The sequence below is a fragment of the Hyla sarda genome, chromosome 3, assembly GCF_029499605.1.
Source record: "Hyla sarda isolate aHylSar1 chromosome 3, aHylSar1.hap1, whole genome shotgun sequence".
Classification (NCBI taxonomy): Eukaryota; Metazoa; Chordata; class Amphibia; order Anura; family Hylidae; genus Hyla; species Hyla sarda.
This window is the reverse complement of record NC_079191.1, coordinates 319,076,267-319,096,651: the sequence shown is the minus strand read 5'-3', so window position 1 is coordinate 319,096,651 and position 20,385 is coordinate 319,076,267. Positions and strand designations below refer to the sequence as shown.

The 20,385-nt window shown below is 44.2% G+C and overlaps 1 protein-coding gene and 1 non-coding gene across 3 annotated transcripts in view; both read right to left on the bottom strand.

The window, feature by feature from the left end:
• SMYD3 (SET and MYND domain containing 3) overlaps nt 1-20,385 on the bottom strand; it is an 815,165-nt gene that overhangs the window by 680,514 nt on the left and 114,266 nt on the right. For both annotated transcript variants that reach the window (XM_056567174.1, XM_056567173.1), the window contains exon 3: nt 8,414-8,521. In XM_056567174.1, coding sequence (XP_056423149.1) covers nt 8,414-8,521 — 108 coding nt within the window. The remainder of the gene's footprint in view (nt 1-8,413; nt 8,522-20,385) is intronic.
• On the bottom strand, nt 15,938-16,041 carry LOC130363391 (U6 spliceosomal RNA). The gene has a single exon (XR_008891807.1). It is a non-coding gene; the product is annotated as a U6 spliceosomal RNA (small nuclear RNA).

Sequence of the window (20,385 nt, the reverse complement as noted above, 5' to 3'; positions counted from 1 at the left end):
CTGTGTGAAATGATCGCTGCCCCCCCCCCCCCTTCCTTTCTGACACCTCATATAGCAGCTGTGTCAAACGCCCAACCTGGGAGCCTACCTGCATACTTTCAGATAAGTATCTCTGTATAGCAGTACCAGATGAATGCTATTTACTTCTGGTTTGTTACTTCTGTTTTGTTACCTCCTCCTCTGGGATTTCCTCTACTCTATTTCCCTCTGGGTGCAATTCAGATGTTTAGCAGCTATTAGGGGTCCTATTCCATTAGAACTGCGGCAGCAGTGCGATATGTTTAGTTTCCCCAATAGAGTGTTCAACTGTCTGGTTACACATCGAGTGAAACACCTGCATGTGTGTGATTGGTTGCAAGCACAGTTGTATGTACAGTTGGAGCAATTAATTTGGTATTCTATCTGGCAAATTCAGTACCAAGCTGTTGGCCGTTGCATGTAGGATATATTGATCTTACGACTATGTGATTGGATCCTCATTATGTATTATGGGTTGCTCCTAGCCTATCTCAGTTGACCTCCTAATTCCATTTCTTACATTAGTTTACAGATCATAACATTGGCGTATTTCTACATATATATATATATATATATATATATATATTTTACACTTACAGTTTTGTTTTACTTGCCAGGGGCTTTAAAGGAATATTTGTCTAACCGCATCATCATGTACAGCCTTGGACCACGGGCATGTTTATTTCTGTAAAAAAGACGCCCCGGAAGAAGCATCTAATTGCGAAACGTTGGGTGACGGAGGTCCTGGTGTGTCCTTAGAAGGTGAAGCTAACAACCTCTTGCTATGTGTATAAATGTATATGGCTGTTACCTTACTAAATATAGCCACTAGCTGGGACACTTTTGTTATTACAAAGTAGGCTCTTTATAGCCATCTGTATATACAGGTATATCCTTGGGGATTAACCCCTTGCTCTATGGACCTCCGGTTGTGTATCTGTAGGACCATCTTGGTATTTTGTACCCCCCTTTTTTTTAAATGTTTTTAAATGTATGTCCTTTTTTCTAAAACAATAAAGTTTGGAATTTGTGTCCCTGAATACCTTGGTTTTTTCTTTGATGTCTTAATTTTGCATGGTATGGGAACATACAAATAAATGTTGGCACTTTATATGCATATATATATATATATATATATATATATATATATATATATATATATGTGAGAAGCCTACGGCTGAATTTGTGGGAGGGGCCGGGTGTATTTAACGTTCGGCCTCTCTGCAAGCCGGCACGTTCATCGCACAGCGTTGGGTACGTCACAGGAAGGGACGTCAGCAAGCGGGGACTTCCGGTTCCGGTCGGAGAGCGGCGTGCGTTGAGCGAGGGTACACGCATCGGTCTCCAGGACTGAATCCAGAGGACGGGTAAGTGCTGGCTACAGGTGCCTTTATAGTGGTCACGCTCGTGGAACATACAGCTCCGCAAACGGTTCCTCGCCAGGGGGGACGGCAGGTTCGCAGCCAGCTGATTCTGCCGGGGACGCATAGATGGCAGTGCTAGAGTCTGTGAGGGGGGGGGGGGGGGGGTTGATTGGCGGCACACATCCGTTATTTCATGAGTAATTTCCGGCGGTGGTTGGTTGTGACAGGGCACGTGCCAAATGCATATCGCTGACAAACATAAGGAGGGCATAAGGTCTTCAATCCTGACGATGGTTATAAATTATTATGTGGCTGGGTATTGTTATATTATGCATTTATACTTTATAGGCATAAAAGTGCGTGGGACAAGTCCTGGCAAAACAGTCAAAACTCATAGGTATGTTCCAAGGTATATGTATTAGCACTGGGAACCGGTAGTTGTCACAATTGATGCACATTACTGAGATACACTGACAGCAATGGTTGATTTGACAAGGCACAGGCTGTGACTACTCTGGAGATGTGATCACGGGGATACTACGTGCAGTGGGGCGGAGGTCATGTCTCCAGGGGGTCAACAGCCGCAGGTCATTTGGACAGATCCCAGTATACTACAATAGAACAGGAGCAAACACAGGCCAAACCTCTGAAACAACTATTGGCTTCGGACGCATCAGGGCATGCATGCGCAGGTGTACGCACATGCAGAGGTGTGAATGCAGATGCGTATGCATGTACATGTGGGTGTGCATAGACGTACATGTATAAAAAAAAAATATAAAAAAAATATATATACATTTAAAAAAAAAAAAAAAAAGGGGGAGGAGTGTTACTCCTTGGACAGGCCCCATGACTAGCTTCACAGGACATACAGAACGCCACACAGGAGCAGATATTATTGACACTCCCGCACGACAAGGACTACTGACACGTGGCCAGAGCACACCGTATAGCTCACGTTACGGCACTCATAGGAGTAACCAGCAACCGTATTCCAACACGATTTAGGGGCAGCAGTCCACAGCTGGTCATCTTTGACTCGTTTCCAGGTGTGCTACTGACACGTTTTTTCAGAGCATACCACACGTGACGCACATATGTAGGAGTTTAACCTGTTATCCTGACACGCTTTCAGGGGGTAACCTACAGCCAGGTTTGCTACTGACACGTCTTTCAGAGCATACCACACGTTACGCACATTTGTAGGAGTTTAACCCGTTGTCCTGACACGATTTCAGGGGGGTAACCTACAGCTGGTTTGCTACTGACACGTCTTTCAGAGCATACCATCACGTTACACACATGAATAGAAGTGAACCATTACCCTGACACGCATGCAGGGTGGCGGGGGGATATAACAGTTATTGGCTGCTGACACGTTTTCAGAGCGTACCATACGTCATACATGTGTAGGAATTTAACCCGTTGTCCTGACACGTTTTCAGGGGGGTAACCTACATCTGGTTTGCTGCTGACACGTTTTCAGAGCATACCACACGGTACACGCACGATTAAGCGCTGATCCACTTATCCTGACACGTTTCTTCAGGAGGGTAGCTACAACTGATTGCTGCTGACACGTCTTCAGAGCAATACACAGCAACAACAAGTAATCATACTATCTCCTGAAACATCTTGCAGGACGGAACCACGACAAGACAGTTGCTGACATATTTTCAGAGCAATTCGCACGAGGCAACACGTTGCGTTCACACGGTTCACGACAGGGGCTTGTGCTTCTTCAGGCCTAAGAACTTTATGTGCAGATATGTCACGGTGGTGTCAATGTTGGCGGCTTCACTGTTCCACGATCATGGTTTTCACGACAATTGGGATGGTCTAGTATAGTCACGGTTACCGGGCCAGGAGAGTTGTTCCAGGTAGTACACGGTGAGGTGGTAGGCACCTGAGCCGATAGTAGGAATATTATAGCATGTTTAATATATCGTGTTGTCCTAGGTCCTTGCCTGACGGTTGACGGTGGTAGTTGGCAGGTTAGTAGCAGAAGGGGTTATCAACTAGAATCGGGAGGCATACATGGTTTTCATGTTTCATTAATCTCTCCCCGGCACCCGTCATGGCCCGGACAGGTGGTGGCATCATGTCGAACGCATCAGACATTGAAGACACGTTGTCTGTCCCAGAAACCCCTGCCAGGAGTTCCGAGCAGGGAATAGGCACTGCGTACAGATCCTGGACAATTCCCAGATTGATGGAGGAGCTTCGCAAGAAGGGAATTCCATTTCCGGCGTCAGCTAGGAAAGCGGAATTATACAAGCTGCTAATATCAGGACAGGAAGCGAGCGGCAGTCAGCAGGACATGTCGGGGCAGACAGTGGCCACGTCCCTGGCACAACTGCATTCTATGATGAACAGCATGATGTCCTCTTTGTCCAGCCTGGAATCCAGAATGGACACACTCGAGAGGGGTAGTGCGTCCCAAGCATCAGTCCCCCTTGCGGCGGTTGCACCCGCAACCCCAGCTGCACCCGTGGTGGCAGCTCCTCTAGGTAGGGGAATAACACCTCCAAAAATCACGCCATCACACTTCATTCCCGCTTCCATCCGTAAGGATATTCTGGACGGCAAGGACGTTAACCTGGCATCCTTGCTTATCAGCACTCAAGACGTCACTGAGACGAAGACGGTAGCATGTGGGGAGGTCTCGGTGGTCTTCAAGAGCAAGGATGCCAGGTTAAACCGCAAGCTCACAATAGTAGAGTTTGTGATTGCTTTCAGTCTATACAGGGATGTGATCTGCACAGAGAAACCAGAGAGGAGGGAGGAGCTGGACCTGTATTTATACAAATTATCAGAGTTTGCTTACAAATATGGCGGGTCGTACTTCTACGAGTACCACAAGTCCTTTGCGGCAAAGGCTGCGGCAGGGGTCAGTCCGTTCGCTTACGAAACAGACTGGGGAGTGGTGGACACCGAACTGTTTTGTAAGCATTTTGCTGGGTTGAAGGCACCGACCTGCACCATCTGCCAGTCTATTTCGCACACAGCCCCGTGGTGTTCCAGCATCAGTCATGAGCCAGAGCCAAGTACCAGTAGGGGGGTCACGGCTTCTCCTGCTCCCGGGCACAAGTTCTCGACTGCTGTAGACAAACTGGGGCGCCCTGTGAGGTACCTGGGCAGGAGCCAGGTGTGCAACAACTACAACTTGGCGAGTTGCAATTTCAGCAACTGCAGGTTGTTGCATGTGTGCTTGCTTTGCTTCCGGGCCCACCCCAGCTCAATGTGCTCTCAGAGGTCACAGCAGTCTTGACTAGGCGGGGTCCAGGTGGATGCGTTGGCTGGTGTGTTGGCAGATCACCCGGAACAAGACTGGGTACAATGGTTACTCACAGGCTTTAGGACGGGTTTCCACACAGGCTTAGTGTCTTTACCTCAATCTACTTTTGAGTGTGAGAATTTACGGTCAGCCACGCAACAACCCCAGGTCGTTACGGAATTAATTCAACAGGAGTTGACCAAAGGCTTCATCATCGGGCCGTTCCAGACGTCACCGTTCGAAGTTTGGAGGGTCAGTCCGGTCGGGGTGGTGACAGGAAAATTCTCCAATAAAAAACGTTTAATCTATGATTTATCTGCCCCATATTCCTCTGTAGTACCCAGTTTGAATGCCCTGATCCCATCTGAAGAATTTGCTATGAAATATGCTTCAGTCGACCTCGCTATACAAGTCATTCTTCAGTTGGGACCAGGTACATGGTTAGCAAAGGCAGATATTGCCGATGCCTTCAAGTTGCTTCCAATAGCAGAAGAGTTGTGGAAGTGGTATGGCATAAAATGGCAGGGCATGTACTATTTCGCCTCAAGACTAACGTTCGGCTCCAAGAGCAGCCCGTGGTTGTTCGAACAGCTGGCACGAGCCTTGCACTGGGTACTGGTAAATGTGTCAGGTTGTAGACACGTCATACATTACTTGGACGACTTTCTCCTGTTAGATCCCCCAGGCGGTAATCCCAACAGTCTGCTAGCACTGAGGTCTTTATTCGACACCCTGGGTATACCAGTATCTCATGGGAAAACGGAGGGACCATCAGTCAAGATTACATTCCTAGGTGTGGTACTAGACACAGAGAGAATGCAGGCCAGCCTGCCTGCAGGCAAACTCAGTAGAATCAAAGAAACCATCCAGAAATTCATGAGAACACGAGTGACATCAAGGGTTGAACTCCAGAGCTTGCTAGGCATGCTGGCTTTCGCGATGCGGATAATTCCGCAGGGTAGATCTTTTGTATCAAGGTTGTTGGCACTACTGTCACTAGCAACAAAGTCAGGTAGTCAGGTCAAGTTAGGTCCTGAGGCGTTGGCAGACTTACACATGTGGCATGATCACATCAGTCAGTGGAATGGGGTTTCAATTTTCTTGCCAGCTGTCACTATCGACTCCCCTAAGGTGTACACGGATGCCACAGGCACACTGGGTTTCGCAGCAATCCATGGCGATCAGTGGATGGCCAGCCGATGGCCACCGGAGGTTATGGATGTCCCTGGGTTCAGCCGCACTTCCGCCTTGTTCGAAGTGTATCCCATAGTGGCAGCAGCACACGTCTGGGGATCCTCATGGTCCAATTCCACGGTCACGTTTTTCTGTGACAATTTGGCCACAGTACAGACAGTTAACAAGGGCAGATCCAAATCATTACAGGTCATGAGTTATTTGCGCAGGCTGGTATGGATAGCACTACAACACAATTTCAACTTCATTGCAGTACACATAGCGGGAACTTGCAACACAGCGGCTGATGCCTTGTCTAGGGGTAACTATGATCTTTTTTTTCAGGTCTCACCAGGTGCGGAGCCAGTAGCCACCACAGTGCCTTCACATCGGGTGCTAACCCTGGATTGAGGCGTTACTCCCTGATAGCAGAAACTTTAGTGAAGAGTTCATTAGCCCCAAGGACAAGGAAGGCTTACGCAGCAGCCATCAGCTTATATAGCTCGTTTCTGGACAGACACGCCTTGTCTTGGGGCTTTAGCATTTCCACTATACTACAGTTCATTGCCTTTTGCCACTCTGACCTGAGCTTGTCATACAACTTCATCAAGTTGCATATATCCGGGATTCAACACTACCATGCATTACAATTCCCTGAGGAGCCTTCCATATGCTCAATACATCTCATCAAAGCTGCGTTAAAAGGGGTTAATTCTAACTCCATCCCGCGGGTGGGTACACGGCAACCTATCACAGGGGAAATCTTCAGAGACATGTCGACTCTTCTCGACTCCGCCCCGTTCGGGTGGTTTCATAGCAAGGTTATCAAGGTCGGCATATATTTAGCGCTCTATGGGTTTTTGAGGCCTGGGGAGATCACTTGTGCGTCACGTTCAGCACCTTTCGTGGACAAAGGCCAACTTAGCATCAAGCAAAGTCATGCAGAGCTGACACTACGGGTCACAAAAACCTGCAGGGAGTCCACTGTGGTGCGGTATTATCCCTCCGGCAACCCCTGGTGCCCCCTAGCGGTACTCGCGGAGTGGGTAAACATCATGAATGGCAAACCGGAGGTAAGGCCATTGCTGCCATTTGATTCAGCTCCTCTCACCACCGCTCAGTTTGTCAGTCATGTACGCACATTGATTAGGCTGTTAGGTCTTGACCCACGCTGCTACTCAGGACACTCGTTCCGCATTGGAGCAGCCTCCGCAGCCTCCAAACACGGAGTACCGGTCCATATACTTAAAAAATTAGGAAGATGGAACTCAGATGCCTATGCGGCATACATTCCCAACCCCCAGTTAGAAATGGCGGATGTATTCAGATTTTTAGTGCTGTAACAAATAAAAGTCATTTGCTTTCACCATTTACCTAACCGTGTTATCATTTTTGCCCACTATAGGCGTGCCCTCGTTCGCGGTTTGGGCACAATTCAACCGCTGTTAAGATTCAGTAATAAGGGTCAGTTAGTATCAGTCCAGGTTAAGGCATGTGTGTTCAGTGGCAGGATGTGTTTTACAGGTGGACGAGTTGTGAAACAAACAGATCAAGACAAGCATTGGTAAGTACGTCCAATTCCACTATCATGGGCCACGACCACAAGTGAGAAGCCTACGGCTGAATTTGTGGGAGGGGCCGGGTGTATTTAACGTTCGGCCTCTCTGCAAGCCGGCACGTTCATCGCACAGCGTTGCCCACCCTCCCAAACCCATTTTTCATTTATCACCAATAGGGCATGCCCACTATAGGCGTGCCCTCGTTCGCGGTTTGGGCACAATTCAACCGCTGTTAAGATTCAGTAATAAGGGTCAGTTAGTATCAGTCCAGGTTAAAGCATGTGTGTTCAGTGGCAGGATGTGTTTTACAGGTGGACGAGTTGTGAAACAAACAGATCAAGACAAGCATTGGTAAGTACGTCCAATTCCACTATCATGGGCCACGACCACAAATATATTTTACACTTACAGTTTTGTTTTACTTGCCAGGGGCTTTAAAGGAATATTTGTCTAACCGCATCATCATGTACAGCCTTGGACCACGGGCATGTTAAGATAGGTAATCTTTTCTCTATACTCTTTATGGTTTAAGAAGAACAGTAAAGTAACATTTATAGATGCAGCATAATGAAAAGCATACATAAGGAAAGGTAGCGGCACCTGGAACCATGCAAAAATACAGATATGAATATTTTATAGATTATAGATGTAGATAATACCATTATGTGCATATTTGTAATATACACATTTTTAACCATTGTATATTTTTGATCCTGCAGCTATTGCATGTGTGTCTCTATGTCTATGAGGAGACGAAATACAGGAAGTATGGGTGGACAAGCAGGGCTCTGTGCACTGAGGACATGCAGGGCTCTGTGCAATGAGGCTTGATGACACGCTCACAGCTCACACATCGGGATGTTTGAAAACCCAGGAACCCGCACACAGCCCTATTTGTCCTGCCCTCACTTCCTGTATATTACAAATATGCATATAATGGTATTATCTACATTATATAAAAAGTTTTTGTTGATGACAGGTATACTTTATGATCTATTGTACAAAGTAAAATTTTAACTCACCAGTTTAAAGATAATTTTTGCAACAAGCCTGACAGAGTCAGTAGGAACATTTGGTAAGATGCTCTTCAGGCACAAACACTCTCTTTTGTGGTCTTTCCAAGCTTTTTTCTAAAATACAAAAATACAACACAACAAAATATTATACAAAAAGCATCTACATGTTTCCTTCCTTCCACTGCATTCACTTCCAGGCAGTGGAAGAGAGAGAGGTGGATTGTGGTAAATTTAAAAGCAAGTACACTAGCGATTGTTTGAGCTAGCGCGTGTGTCTGTATACAAGAGTGTGACGTATACAAGTGAGTGTAAGTATAAAAGTGAGAGGGACTTAAAATTAAGGGACTTTGAATTCAGAGAGCTTAATTAGAAAATTTTTTTTTCTGTTAATTTTTGCAATCTCCAAATCTAGTATGGCCTCCATGTTGGAAAATGCAGTCCAGTGTACATCTTGCACAATGTATGCAATCCTTGAAGAGCAATTTGAGGGTGCATATTGTTGTGCGAGATGTGTGCGAGTTGTTCATTTGGAAGCCCAGATTCTGGATCTAGAGGAGCAACTGGCAACACTGAAATGCATTGACAACCTGGAGAGAAGTCTCCTGCTCACTGAGTAGGTACTCTCTGGGGTAGAGGTGGGAAAGGATAGTGGGACGGAGGTGCAGGAAAGTCAGGCAGTTAGCTGGGTTACAGTTAGAAAATGGGTCAGGGAGGCTAGTCCTGAACTGGCACACCCCAACAAGTTTGCCCAGTTGGTAGATGAGGGGGATGCCATTTCAGAGCTAGCAGTACTGCAGCAGGACTCTGCCTCTGACCGCCAGGGGGTGTCTGCTCCAGTAAGGAGGGAGGGAGTAGTGCAGGGCAGACCAGACAGATACTGATAGTGGCGGACTTAATTTTTAGGGGGACAGACAGGGCGATCTGTCACAAAGACCGGGATTGCCGAACAGTGTGTTGTCTTCCTGGCGCTCGAGTTCAGCACATCGCGGGTCGGGTTGACAGGTTGCTGGGTGGGGCTGGAGAGGACCCAGCAGTCATGGTACATATAGGCACCAATGGCAAAGTAACAGGTAGGTGAAGTGTCCTTAAATATGATTTCAGGGACTTAGGGCGCAAGCTTAAGGCAAAGTCCTCCAAGGTAATATTTTCCAAAATATGTACATGTACCACGAGCCACACCAGAGAGGCAGCGGGAGATTAGGGAGGTAAACAAGTGGCTCAGAAGCTGGTGTAGGAAGGAGGGGTTTGGGTTCATGGAGAACTGGGAAGACTTTGCTGCTGGATACCGGCTCTACCATATGGACGGGCTGCACGTCAATGGGGAGGATGCAGCTGTGCTTGGGGAGAAGATGGCTAGAAGGGTGGAGGAGTGTTTAAACTAGAGACTGGGGGGAGGGAAACTAAAATGCTCTGCGCACGCACAAGAAGGCTCAGGAGTGAGAGCGCACTATGTACATTTGAGGCCTAAATTGGTGATTTGCACAGGGGTGCCTGATTTTACAGTGGTTCTGACATAAACGAAAAAAAGAAATACCCATTTTGGAAACTACACCCCTCACGGAACGTAACAAGGGGTATAGTGAGCCTTAACACCCCACAGGTGTTTGACGGATTTTCGTTAAAGTTGGATGGGAAAATGAGAGAAAAAAAATTAACTAAAATGCCGGTTACCCTAAATTTTTCATTTTCACAAGGGAAAATAGAAAAAAAGCCTGCCAAAATTTGTAACCCCATTTCCTATGAGTAAGAACATACCCCATATGTAGATGCAAAGTGCTCTGCGGGCGAACTACAATGCTCGGAAGAGAAGGAGCACCATTGGGCTTGTGGAGAGAAAATGTGTCCGGAATTGAAGGCCACATGTGTTTACAAAGCCCCCATAGTGCCAGTACAATGCACCCCCCCCCCCACCGCCATGTGACCCCATTTTGGAAATTACACCCCTCATAAAATGTAATAAGGAGTGTCTGACAAATTTTTGGAACAGTGGTCCTTGAAAATGAAAAATTTAATTTTTCATTTGCACAGCCCACTGTTCCAAAGATCTGTCAGATGCCAGTGGGGTGTAAATGCTCACTGCACCCCTTATTAAATTCTGTGAGGGGTGTAGTTTACAAAATGGGGTCACATGTGGGGGGATCCACTGTTCTTGCACCACGGGGGGCTTTGTAAATGCACATGGCCCTCGACTTCCAATCCAAACAAATTCTGTCTCCAAAAGCTCAATGGCACTCCTTCTGTCCTGAGCATTGTAGTGCGCCAGCAGAGCACCTGACGTCCACACATGGGGTATTTCCATACTCAGAAGAAATGAGGATACAAATTTTGGGGGGCATTTTCCCCTATTACCCCTTGTAAAAATGTAAAATTTGGGGGGAAAACAGCATTTTTCTGAAAAAAAAAATGTCTTCTCATTTACACATTCGACTTTAACAAAAAATCGTCAAACTCCTGTGGGGTGATAAGGCTCACTGGACCCCTTGTTATGTGCCTTGAGGGGTGTAGTTTCCAAAATAATATGCCACGTGTTGTTGTTTTTTTGCTGTTATGGCACCATAGGGGCTTCCTAAAAGTGGCATGCACCCAAAAACCATTTCAGCAAAATTCGCCCTCCAAAACGCCATGGTCTCTCCTTCCCTTCTGAGCCCCCTAGTGCACCCACAGAACACTTTATGTTCAAATTTGAGGTATCTCCTTACTCAAGAGAAATGGGGTAACAAATTTTGGGGGACTTTTTCTCCTTTTTACCCCTTGTAAACATTCAACGACTGGGTCTACAAGAACATGCGAGTGGAAAAAAATCAAGATTTAGAATTTTCTTCTTCACTTTGCTGCTATTCCTGTGAAACACTTAAAAAAACTTAAAAAAAACTTTCTGAATGTCATTTTGAATACTTTGAGGGGTTTAGTTTTTATAATGGAGTCATTTATGGGTATTTCTAATATGAAGGCCCTTCAAATCCAAAATTTTGTGAAAAACTGCTGCTGAACTTTGAAGCCCTCTGAAGTCTTCCAAAAGTAAAAACATGTCAACTTTATGATGCCAACATAAAGTAGACATATTGTATATGTGAATCAATATATAATGTATTTGGTATGTCTATTTTCCTTACAAGCAGAGAGCTTTGAAGTTAGAACAACTCAAAAATTTACAAATTTTTCATGAAATTTTGGAATTTTTCACCAAGAAATTATCCAAGTATCGACAAAAATTTACCACTATGTTAAAGTAGAATATGCCACAAAAAAACAATCTCGGAATCAAATTCATAAGTAAAAGCATCCCAGAGTTATTAATGCTTAAAGTGACAGTGGTCACATGTGCAAAAAATGCCCGGGTCCTTAAGGTGAAAATGGGCTGGGTCCTTAAGGGATTAAGGTGCCATCCAAACAACCTTTAAAGGGGTACTCTGGTGCTACAGGCTTGAGCAATCAACCCTCTGTAACGCTGATCCATGCAAAGCTATGGCTTTGCAGGGATCAGTTAAAAGATCAGTGTGTGCAGTGTTATAGCCCACTCTGGGAGCTATAACACTGCAAAAAAATTGTGGAAAAAAAAAAAAAAAAAAGTTAATAAAGGTCATTTAACCCCTTCCCTAATAAAAGTTTAAATCACCCCCCTTTTCCCCCCAAAAAACTGTGTAAATAAAATAAAATAAATAATGTGATATCGCTGCGTGCGTAAATGTCCAAACTATAAAAATATATCGTTAATTAAACCGCACGGTCAATGGAGTACGGGCAAAAAGTTCCAAAGTCCAAAATAGCGTATTTTTGGTCACTTTTTATATCATGAAAAAATGAAGAAAAAGTGATCAGAAAGTCTGATCAATACAAAAATGGTACCGATAAAAACTTCAGAACCCGGCGCAAAAAATCAGCCCTCATATCGGCCCGTACGCAGAAGAAAAAAAAAGTTATAGGGGTTAGAAGATTACAATTTTTAACGTATAAATTTTCCTGCATGTAGTTATGATTTTTTTCTGAAGTACCACAAAATCAAACCTATATAAGTAGGGTACCATTTTAACCATATGGACCTACAGAATAAAGATAAGGTTTCATTTTTACCAAAAATATGCACTGCGTAGAAACGGAAGCCCCCAAAATTTACAAAATGGCATTTTTTCTTCAATTTTGTCGCACACTGAATTTTTTTTCCGTTTCGCCGTGAATTTTCTGGTAAAATGACTAATGCCACTGCAAAGTAGAATTGGTGGCGCAAAAAATAAGCCATCATATGGAATTTTATGTGCAAAATTATAAGCGTTATGATTTTTAGAAGGTAATGAGGAAAAAATGAAAATGTAAAAACGGAAAAACCCTGCGTCCTTAAGGGGTTAACACTAATTACATATTTGCTATTCTGTAAAAGTGCTGTATTTCCCTTTTCTGCACAAAATATTTTATATTGATATAGCTGGGATTTATCATAATCCTAATTATTTGGCATGGTAATAGCTGGGCAGTCGATAAGACTAGATGCAATGTTGTTTATACTACAACTACTCTGTATCTCTGTGTGCTTCCAATTTTTTTTTTTCAAGTAAGTCAAAAACTTTAGAGAATTCTACTTCAGCTGTAGAAGGTTGGTGGAAATGTACCACATTAAATAGAATAGCTTGATCTCTACATATTTTGTGGGTCCTTTAAAATCACTGGTCCTGATCAGGTGTCCAAAGATTAAATGTTCATGAGACTCTTCATAATCAGTGGGGATAGGGTTCATATGAGGAAATTTCTTGGTCTCAATCTGTAGGTGCTCGTATGCTACAAACTCAGGTGGGGGCGGGTGATGGTCTACCCTTGGGGTCGAACCAACATTTAAATGCATTTCCAGCATGCCCCCTTTAAATAATGTAAATCTTCCTATACACTTACATTAGCTATTCCTAACGATACTTGGATAAAAATCCACATAAAAAAGGAAATAAGTTCTGCTAGACTACACCCAAAAGTACAAAGGAATTGAGTAAGTGAAATCCAACATGACTGATCAATTTTTTCCTCTTTATCTGCTCTTTGGGAGAGTGTTGGACCACCCTTACATACGATAGATGGCTGGACCAGTCTATATTATAAGGTTCAGCTGACATAAATCTATGATGTATGGGCATGTGTAATGAACGGTTGAATAAAACCTTTTAGTTTGGTTTCGCACTCTCTTCTATAGTATTTCACAAATACCCCATTTGGTAAAATATATTTTATTATATCTTTTCATGTGCCAACACTGGTCCTGATAAGGTGTCCATTGAATAAATATACATGATCACGAGACTCTTCATATTCAGTGGGGATAGGGTTCACATTAGGACATTTTTTGTTCCGAATCTGTAGGTGCTCGTATGCTACAAAATGCTCAGCATGAGCTAATACAGGCAGCCATGGCTTGCCACAGAATGACCAAGGATGCCAGAGAGTCTGCCCAGCTCCGCAATGATGTCCCTCACTCTGTGTACTTCCAATTTTACACTTAGATCTACAAATTCTTTAAGATTTCATATGCCTCCATGAGAGATATGTATTAGGGTGCGTTTCCACTGAACAGTTTTTTTTTTTGTTTGTTTGTTTTTTACACTGCCACTGCAGTTTTTGAGCCAAATCCAGAAGTGGATCTATGAGAAAGGAGAAGCATAAGCCCTTCCTTTAGATTTCCCATTTCTTTTAAATACATTTCTGGCTTTGGCTCAAAACTGCAATGGCAGTTTTAGAAAAAACAAAAATGGCAAGTGGGAAAGGCAGCCTTAGGGCAGGGTCACACAGGGAGCATCTGCAGCATATTTCACCCTGTGGATGCACCTACGGCAGTCACAGAGAGACTGCAGAGGGAGCTCCCAGCTGTGGCTGGGTAGCTTCTCTGTGTCCGGTCGTAGTGGCAGATTACCCATTGTAGAAATCTGCCGCTACAAGCGGACACACAGAAGTACCCGGCCACAGTGTTCTGCAGGCCCTCTGTGACTGCCATCGGCAGATCCGCAGTGTTAAATATGCTGTGAATGTGCCCCATGTGACCCTGCCCTTACAGATTTATTTTTCTCCTACAGAGAAATTTCCCCTAAGAGAGAATAAAGTGTTTTATTAAAACAAGATAAAGTGGCATAAAAAGTCCCTAAAGTATTAAAATATAGACCTGTGTCGGTGCACACACAATTGCCATTTAATACAGTGGAATACAGACATTGAGCTGAAACAAAGTATAAGCAATGATGTAAGCAACTGTTTACTTTACTGTATATGGCATTAGAAGTAATTTATGTGCACTATGAACAACATACACAGTAGGGACACTTTATTAGAAACACCCATGTCGTAACAGGTTGAACTTCTCTTGGCCTTTAGAACTGCAGCAAATTGCTGAAAAACTTAACAATTGCAGCAAATTATATGTAGATTCTGACATGTTCCTAACAGACCGTTCTACCTCACTGAGGAGAAAAAAGGAAAAGAAGAATAACTTGCTCTCAAATATTTTGGAACTTTTGCATACGACCCTTGTGGCATGGTGCATTGTTCTGCTAAAAGCAATGCACACACCGGCTAGAAGAAGCGCATACTAGCGAGAAACAACTTGTTCCATTGTGCCCCTGCCTCCGCTATATATGCCTGTACTCCAGTGAGTAAAATCTGTGAATGGTGAGTGCAATCTCTCTTTGACTCTCTTCTTTGTGGGTTTTTCTAAAAGTGCTGCTATGCAGAGATGAACCCAGTCATCCACAATGCTTTGGTAAGTCTTGCCAGGAAAACATTCTTTACACCATTATGTCTCCAGCCTAAATTGTTAACACCTATCTGTTTCAGTAGTTTTTTATTAAGAATTTTTATCAAACAGATACAGGTTTACATAGTATCAAAAAGGAAAAACATTGTGCTAACACCAAGCTACAAGAGCAATAATAAAGTAGGCATTAACATTAATGGAAAAACAATGGTGGTGTTGCTTTCATAACAAAAGAACGTTATGCAGAAGGATACACGTCCAACAATCAAGCCCCGACAGACTATCTGGATTTGGAAAAGGAGCTGCAGGTATAAAAAGTAGCTAGGTCTGCCCATACTAAAAATAAATATAAATGGAAGAGAGAGATTGAACATAGAGGAAGGGATGAGGGGAGCGGAGTAGGGCATATCTCTTCGAGTTAACAAAATGTGCTACTGATGTCATGGGTTGCATATTTAGAGGATGACCAGGCATACCATCTGGCCAGAAATCTAGGAAACATACCATTGCCCAATGCGATAATTCTTTCATACAAGTATGTAGTATTCACTTTCTTAATAACCGATTCAATTGTAGGGTGTTTTCCACATGCAGGTGAGGGAATTTTTTTTTTTAAATTATACAGACTATATCACAAGTTTTTGGAGATATGTTGTCCATGTCTATGAATAATGATGCCATCTGGGAGGATAACGTGATGGAAGGTGATACAATATCCAGAGTGTCCAGAGTGAGTGTATAATGGGGCATTCCCAAAGGATATGCAATAAGGCACCGGGTTTGACACAATTACGCCAGCACAACTGAGAAAAAATATGGAATGCAAATTTGCGTGTCATCCTTGCACAGGGGCCATGTTAATCATCTCTGTACCATTCCAATTTTTGTATATATGTTGTCGAAGAGAGTACATCGTGGAAATCCTGTTGCAGCAGAGACCCATTGTTTTCAACTGGATTCTGCTGCACCGTGCACACAGTATAATTTCCGCAGCAGATGTTTTCGGCACTGAAATTCCAATTACAGTGTCCGCCAAAAGAATGTACATGTCACTTCTTTCAGTGAAAACCGCTTGGAAATACATTGGTGTCTATGGAGAAGCTCAGTTACAAATTATACAGAACCTTTCCCTGTAAAGATATATTTCAACCTGCTCAGCTGTTCCTGCTCTAAAACATGATGGCCCAGATTTATGAAAACTGTGTGAGAGAAAAAGTGGAGGGATTTTCCCATAGCAACCAATCACAGCTCAGCTTTCACTTTACCACAGCTCGTTAACTGAGCTGTGATTGGTTGCTGTGGAAAAATCTCTCCACTTTTCTCTCACACAGTTTGATAACTCTGGGCCTATGTCGATAGATTAGACGGCATTTTCATGGTGACAGGTTCCTTTTAAATTGGTAACACGCTTAAAATACCAACTATATATGTAACTTCATATGAAACACGGAACAGAAGCTCTGAAAACTTAAAGGGGTACTGCAGTGGAAAAAAAATTTCATATCAACTGGCTCCAGAAAGTTAAACAGATTTGTAAATTACTTCTATTAGAAAATCTTAACCTTTCCAGTACTTATTAGCTTCTGTATACTACAGAGGAAGCTGAGTTGTTCTTTTCTGTCTGACTACTGTGCTCTCTGCTGACACCTCTGTCCATGTCAGGAACTGTCCAGAGTAGGAGCAAATCCCCATAGCACACCTCTCCTGCTCATGGACAGAGATGTCAGCAGAGAGCACTGTGGTCACACTGCAGTACTGATAAGTAGTGGAAGGATTAAGATTTTTTAATAGAAGTCATTTACAAATCTGTTTAACCCCTTAAGGACGAGTGCCGTAAATGTACAGCGCTGCTAAGAAGTTCTTAGCGCACAGCGCAGTACATTTACGGTGCAGCTTTCCTTGATCACCGGGTCTCTAGACGAGGTGATCGGAACGGGATGACTGCTGATATGTATCAACAGCCATCCCGGCATATCGCCCAAGGGGTTCCTGAGACCCCCCTATGTCGGCGATCGAGGCAAATCGCCGGTCAATTCAGACCGACAATTTGCCACTATTCTGGGTCAATCGGGTCTCAGGTGACCCGGTGACCCGGACAAAAAGGGTGAATGGGGCTGTCCGAGACAGCCCCATTCACCCTTACCCAGCAGGAGTGAGGTGGCACGGGTGCCGCCTCACGATCACGTGACCTGCTGGGGACATCGATCGGAGCGGAGATCGGCGCCAGTGGGGGTCTCCTATCTTGCCCTGGTCCGGCAGTGGTCCCCTCGTGTGCGGCGGCGGCAACAGGAGAAGCAGGATCGGTCCAGGGGGCAGGATACAGCGGCGGAGGTCCCGGCGGCAGGATACAGCAGGAGATGAGGCCTGTTCACCTCCTACTGCTGCTTAGCAACAACTCGCAGCATGCAAAGCCAAAGGGCATCCTGGGAGTTGTAGTTTTGCAACAGCTGGAGTTCCAACTATAACTCCAAACATGCCCTTTGGTAGTCTGTGCATGCTGGGGGTTGTAGTTATGCAACAGCTGGAGGGACATTTTTTCTATGAAAAAGTGTGCATTCAGCTGTTGCATAACTACAACTCCAAGTATACACAGACTACCAAAGGGCATGCTGGAAGTTGTAGCATTGTGCATCCAAAACGACAACTCTCAGCATGCCCTTCCACTGTCAATGCATGCTGAGTGTTGCAGTTTTGCAACAGCTGGAGACACATTGATTGTGAAACCGAGTTTGTTACCTAACTCAGTGTTTTGCAACCAGCACCATGCACTGAGAGACTGTACATACTGGGAGTTGTAGTTTTGCAACAGCTGGAGGCACACTGGTTGCAAAACACTGATTTAAGTAACAAACGCTCAGTGTTTCGTAACCAATGTGCCTCCAGCTGTTGCATAACTACAACTTCCAGCATTTTTGGTCTGTCAGTGCATGCTGGGAGTTGTAGTTTTGCAACAGCTGGAGGTTTGCCTCCCGCCATGTGAATGTACAGGGTACATTCACACGGGTGGGTTTACAGCAAGTTTTCTGCTGCAAGTTTGAGATGTGGCAAATTTTCAGCCAAAGCTCAAACTCCCAGCTCAAACTCACTGTAAACCCAACCGTGTGAACATACCCTAAAAACACTACACTGCACTACACCTACACAAAATAAAAAAAACTACATATACCGCTACACAGTCCCCCCCCCCCCCCCCAAATAAAATAAAAAACTTATTGTACAGCACTGTTTCCAAAACAGAGCATCCAGCTGTTGAAAAACAACAACTTCCAGTATTGCCAGACAGCCACTGACTGTCCAGGCATGCTGGGAGTTTTGCAACAGCTGGAGAACCCTGTTTGGGAAAAACTGCCGTGTTTTTTTTTGTGTGGCGGATTCAAAACCCCAATTTAGGCCTCAAATGCGCATGGTGCTCTCTCGCTTTAGAGCCCTGTCGTATTTGAAGGAGTATTTCAACAGTTTAGGGCCACATATGGGGTATCTCCATACTCGGGAGAAATTGGGTTACAAATTTTTGGTGGCTTTTTCTCCTTTTACCCCTTATGAAAAGGTAAAGTCGGGTCTACAACAGCAAAAATTTTTACACTAACATGCTGGTGTTGCCCCATACTTTTAATTTTCACAAGCGGTAAAAGGAAAAAAAGACCCCATAATTTGTAACACAATTTCTCCTGAATATGGAAATACAAATGTGGGCGTAAAATGTTCTGCGGACGCACAACAAGGCACAGGATTGAGAGTGCACTATGTACATTTGAGGTCTAAATTGGTGATTTGCACAGGGGTGGCTAATTTTACAGCGATTCTGACATAAACACAAAACAATAAATACCCATGTGTGACCCCATTTTGGAAACTACACCCCTCACGGAACGTAACAAGGGCTATAGTGAGCATTAACACCCCACAGGTGTTTGACAAATTTTCGTTAAAGTTGGATGTGAAAATGAAAAAATAAAATGTTTTTTCACTAAAATGCTGTTGTTATCCTATATTTTTCATTTGCACAAGGGAGAATAGGGAAAAAACAAAACAAAATTTGTAACCCCATTTCTTCTGAGTGAGAACATACCCCATATGTGGATGTAAAGTGCTCTGCTGGCGCACTACAACGCTCAGAAGAGAAGGAGCGACATTGAGCGTTTGGAGAGAGAATGTGTCCGAAATTGCGAAATTGAAGGCCATGTGTGTTTACAAAGCCCCCATAGTGCCAGAACAGTGAACCCCCCCCCCCCCCCCGACATGTGACCCCATTTTGGAAACTACACCCCTCACGTAATGTAATTAGGGGTACAGTGAGCATTCACACCCCACAGGTGTCTGACAGATTTTTAGAACAGTGGTCCCTGAAAATGAAAAATGGGGTCGCATGTGGAGGGTCTCCATTGTTCTGGCACCATGGGGGCTTTGTAAACACACATGGCATACAATTCCAGTCAAATTCTCTCTCAAAAAGCCCAATGGTGCTCCCTCTCTTCTGAGCATTGTACTTCACCCGCAAAGCACTTTACATCCACATATGGGGTGTTTTCTTACTCAGAAAAACTTTGGGGAAACACCAGCATTTTAGTGAAAAAAATCTGATTATTAATTTTCACGTCCAACTTTAACGAAAATTTGTCAAACACCTGTGAGGTGTTACGGCTTACTATACCCCTTGTTACATTCCGTAAGGGTGTAGGGTGTAGTTTCCAAAATGGGGTCACATGTGGGTAATTTTATTTTGCGTTTATGTCAGAACCGCTGTAACTATCAGCCACCCCTGTGCAAATCACCAATTTAGACCTCAAATGTACATAAGTGCACTCTCACTCCTGAGCCTTGTTGTGCGTCCGCAGAGCATTTTACGTCCACATATGGGGTATTTCCGTACTCAGGAGAAATTACGCTACTAATTTTGGGGGTCTTTTTTTTTCCTTTTACCTCTTGTAAAAATGAAAAGTATGGGGCAACACCAGCATATTAGTGTAAAAATGTTAATTTTTTTTACACTAACATGCTGGTGTAGACCCCAACTTTACCTTTTCATAAGGGGTAAAAGGAGAAAAAGACCCCCAAAATTTGTAGTGCAATTTCTCCCGAGTACGGAAATACCCCATATGTGGCCCTAAACTGTTGTCTTGAAATACGACAGGGCTCCGAAGTGAGAGAGCGCCATGCACATTTGAGGCCTAAATTAGGAATTTGCATAGGGACGGACACAATAGTGTTCCCCAAACAGGGTGCCTCCAGCTGTTGCAAAACTTCCAGCATGCCTGAA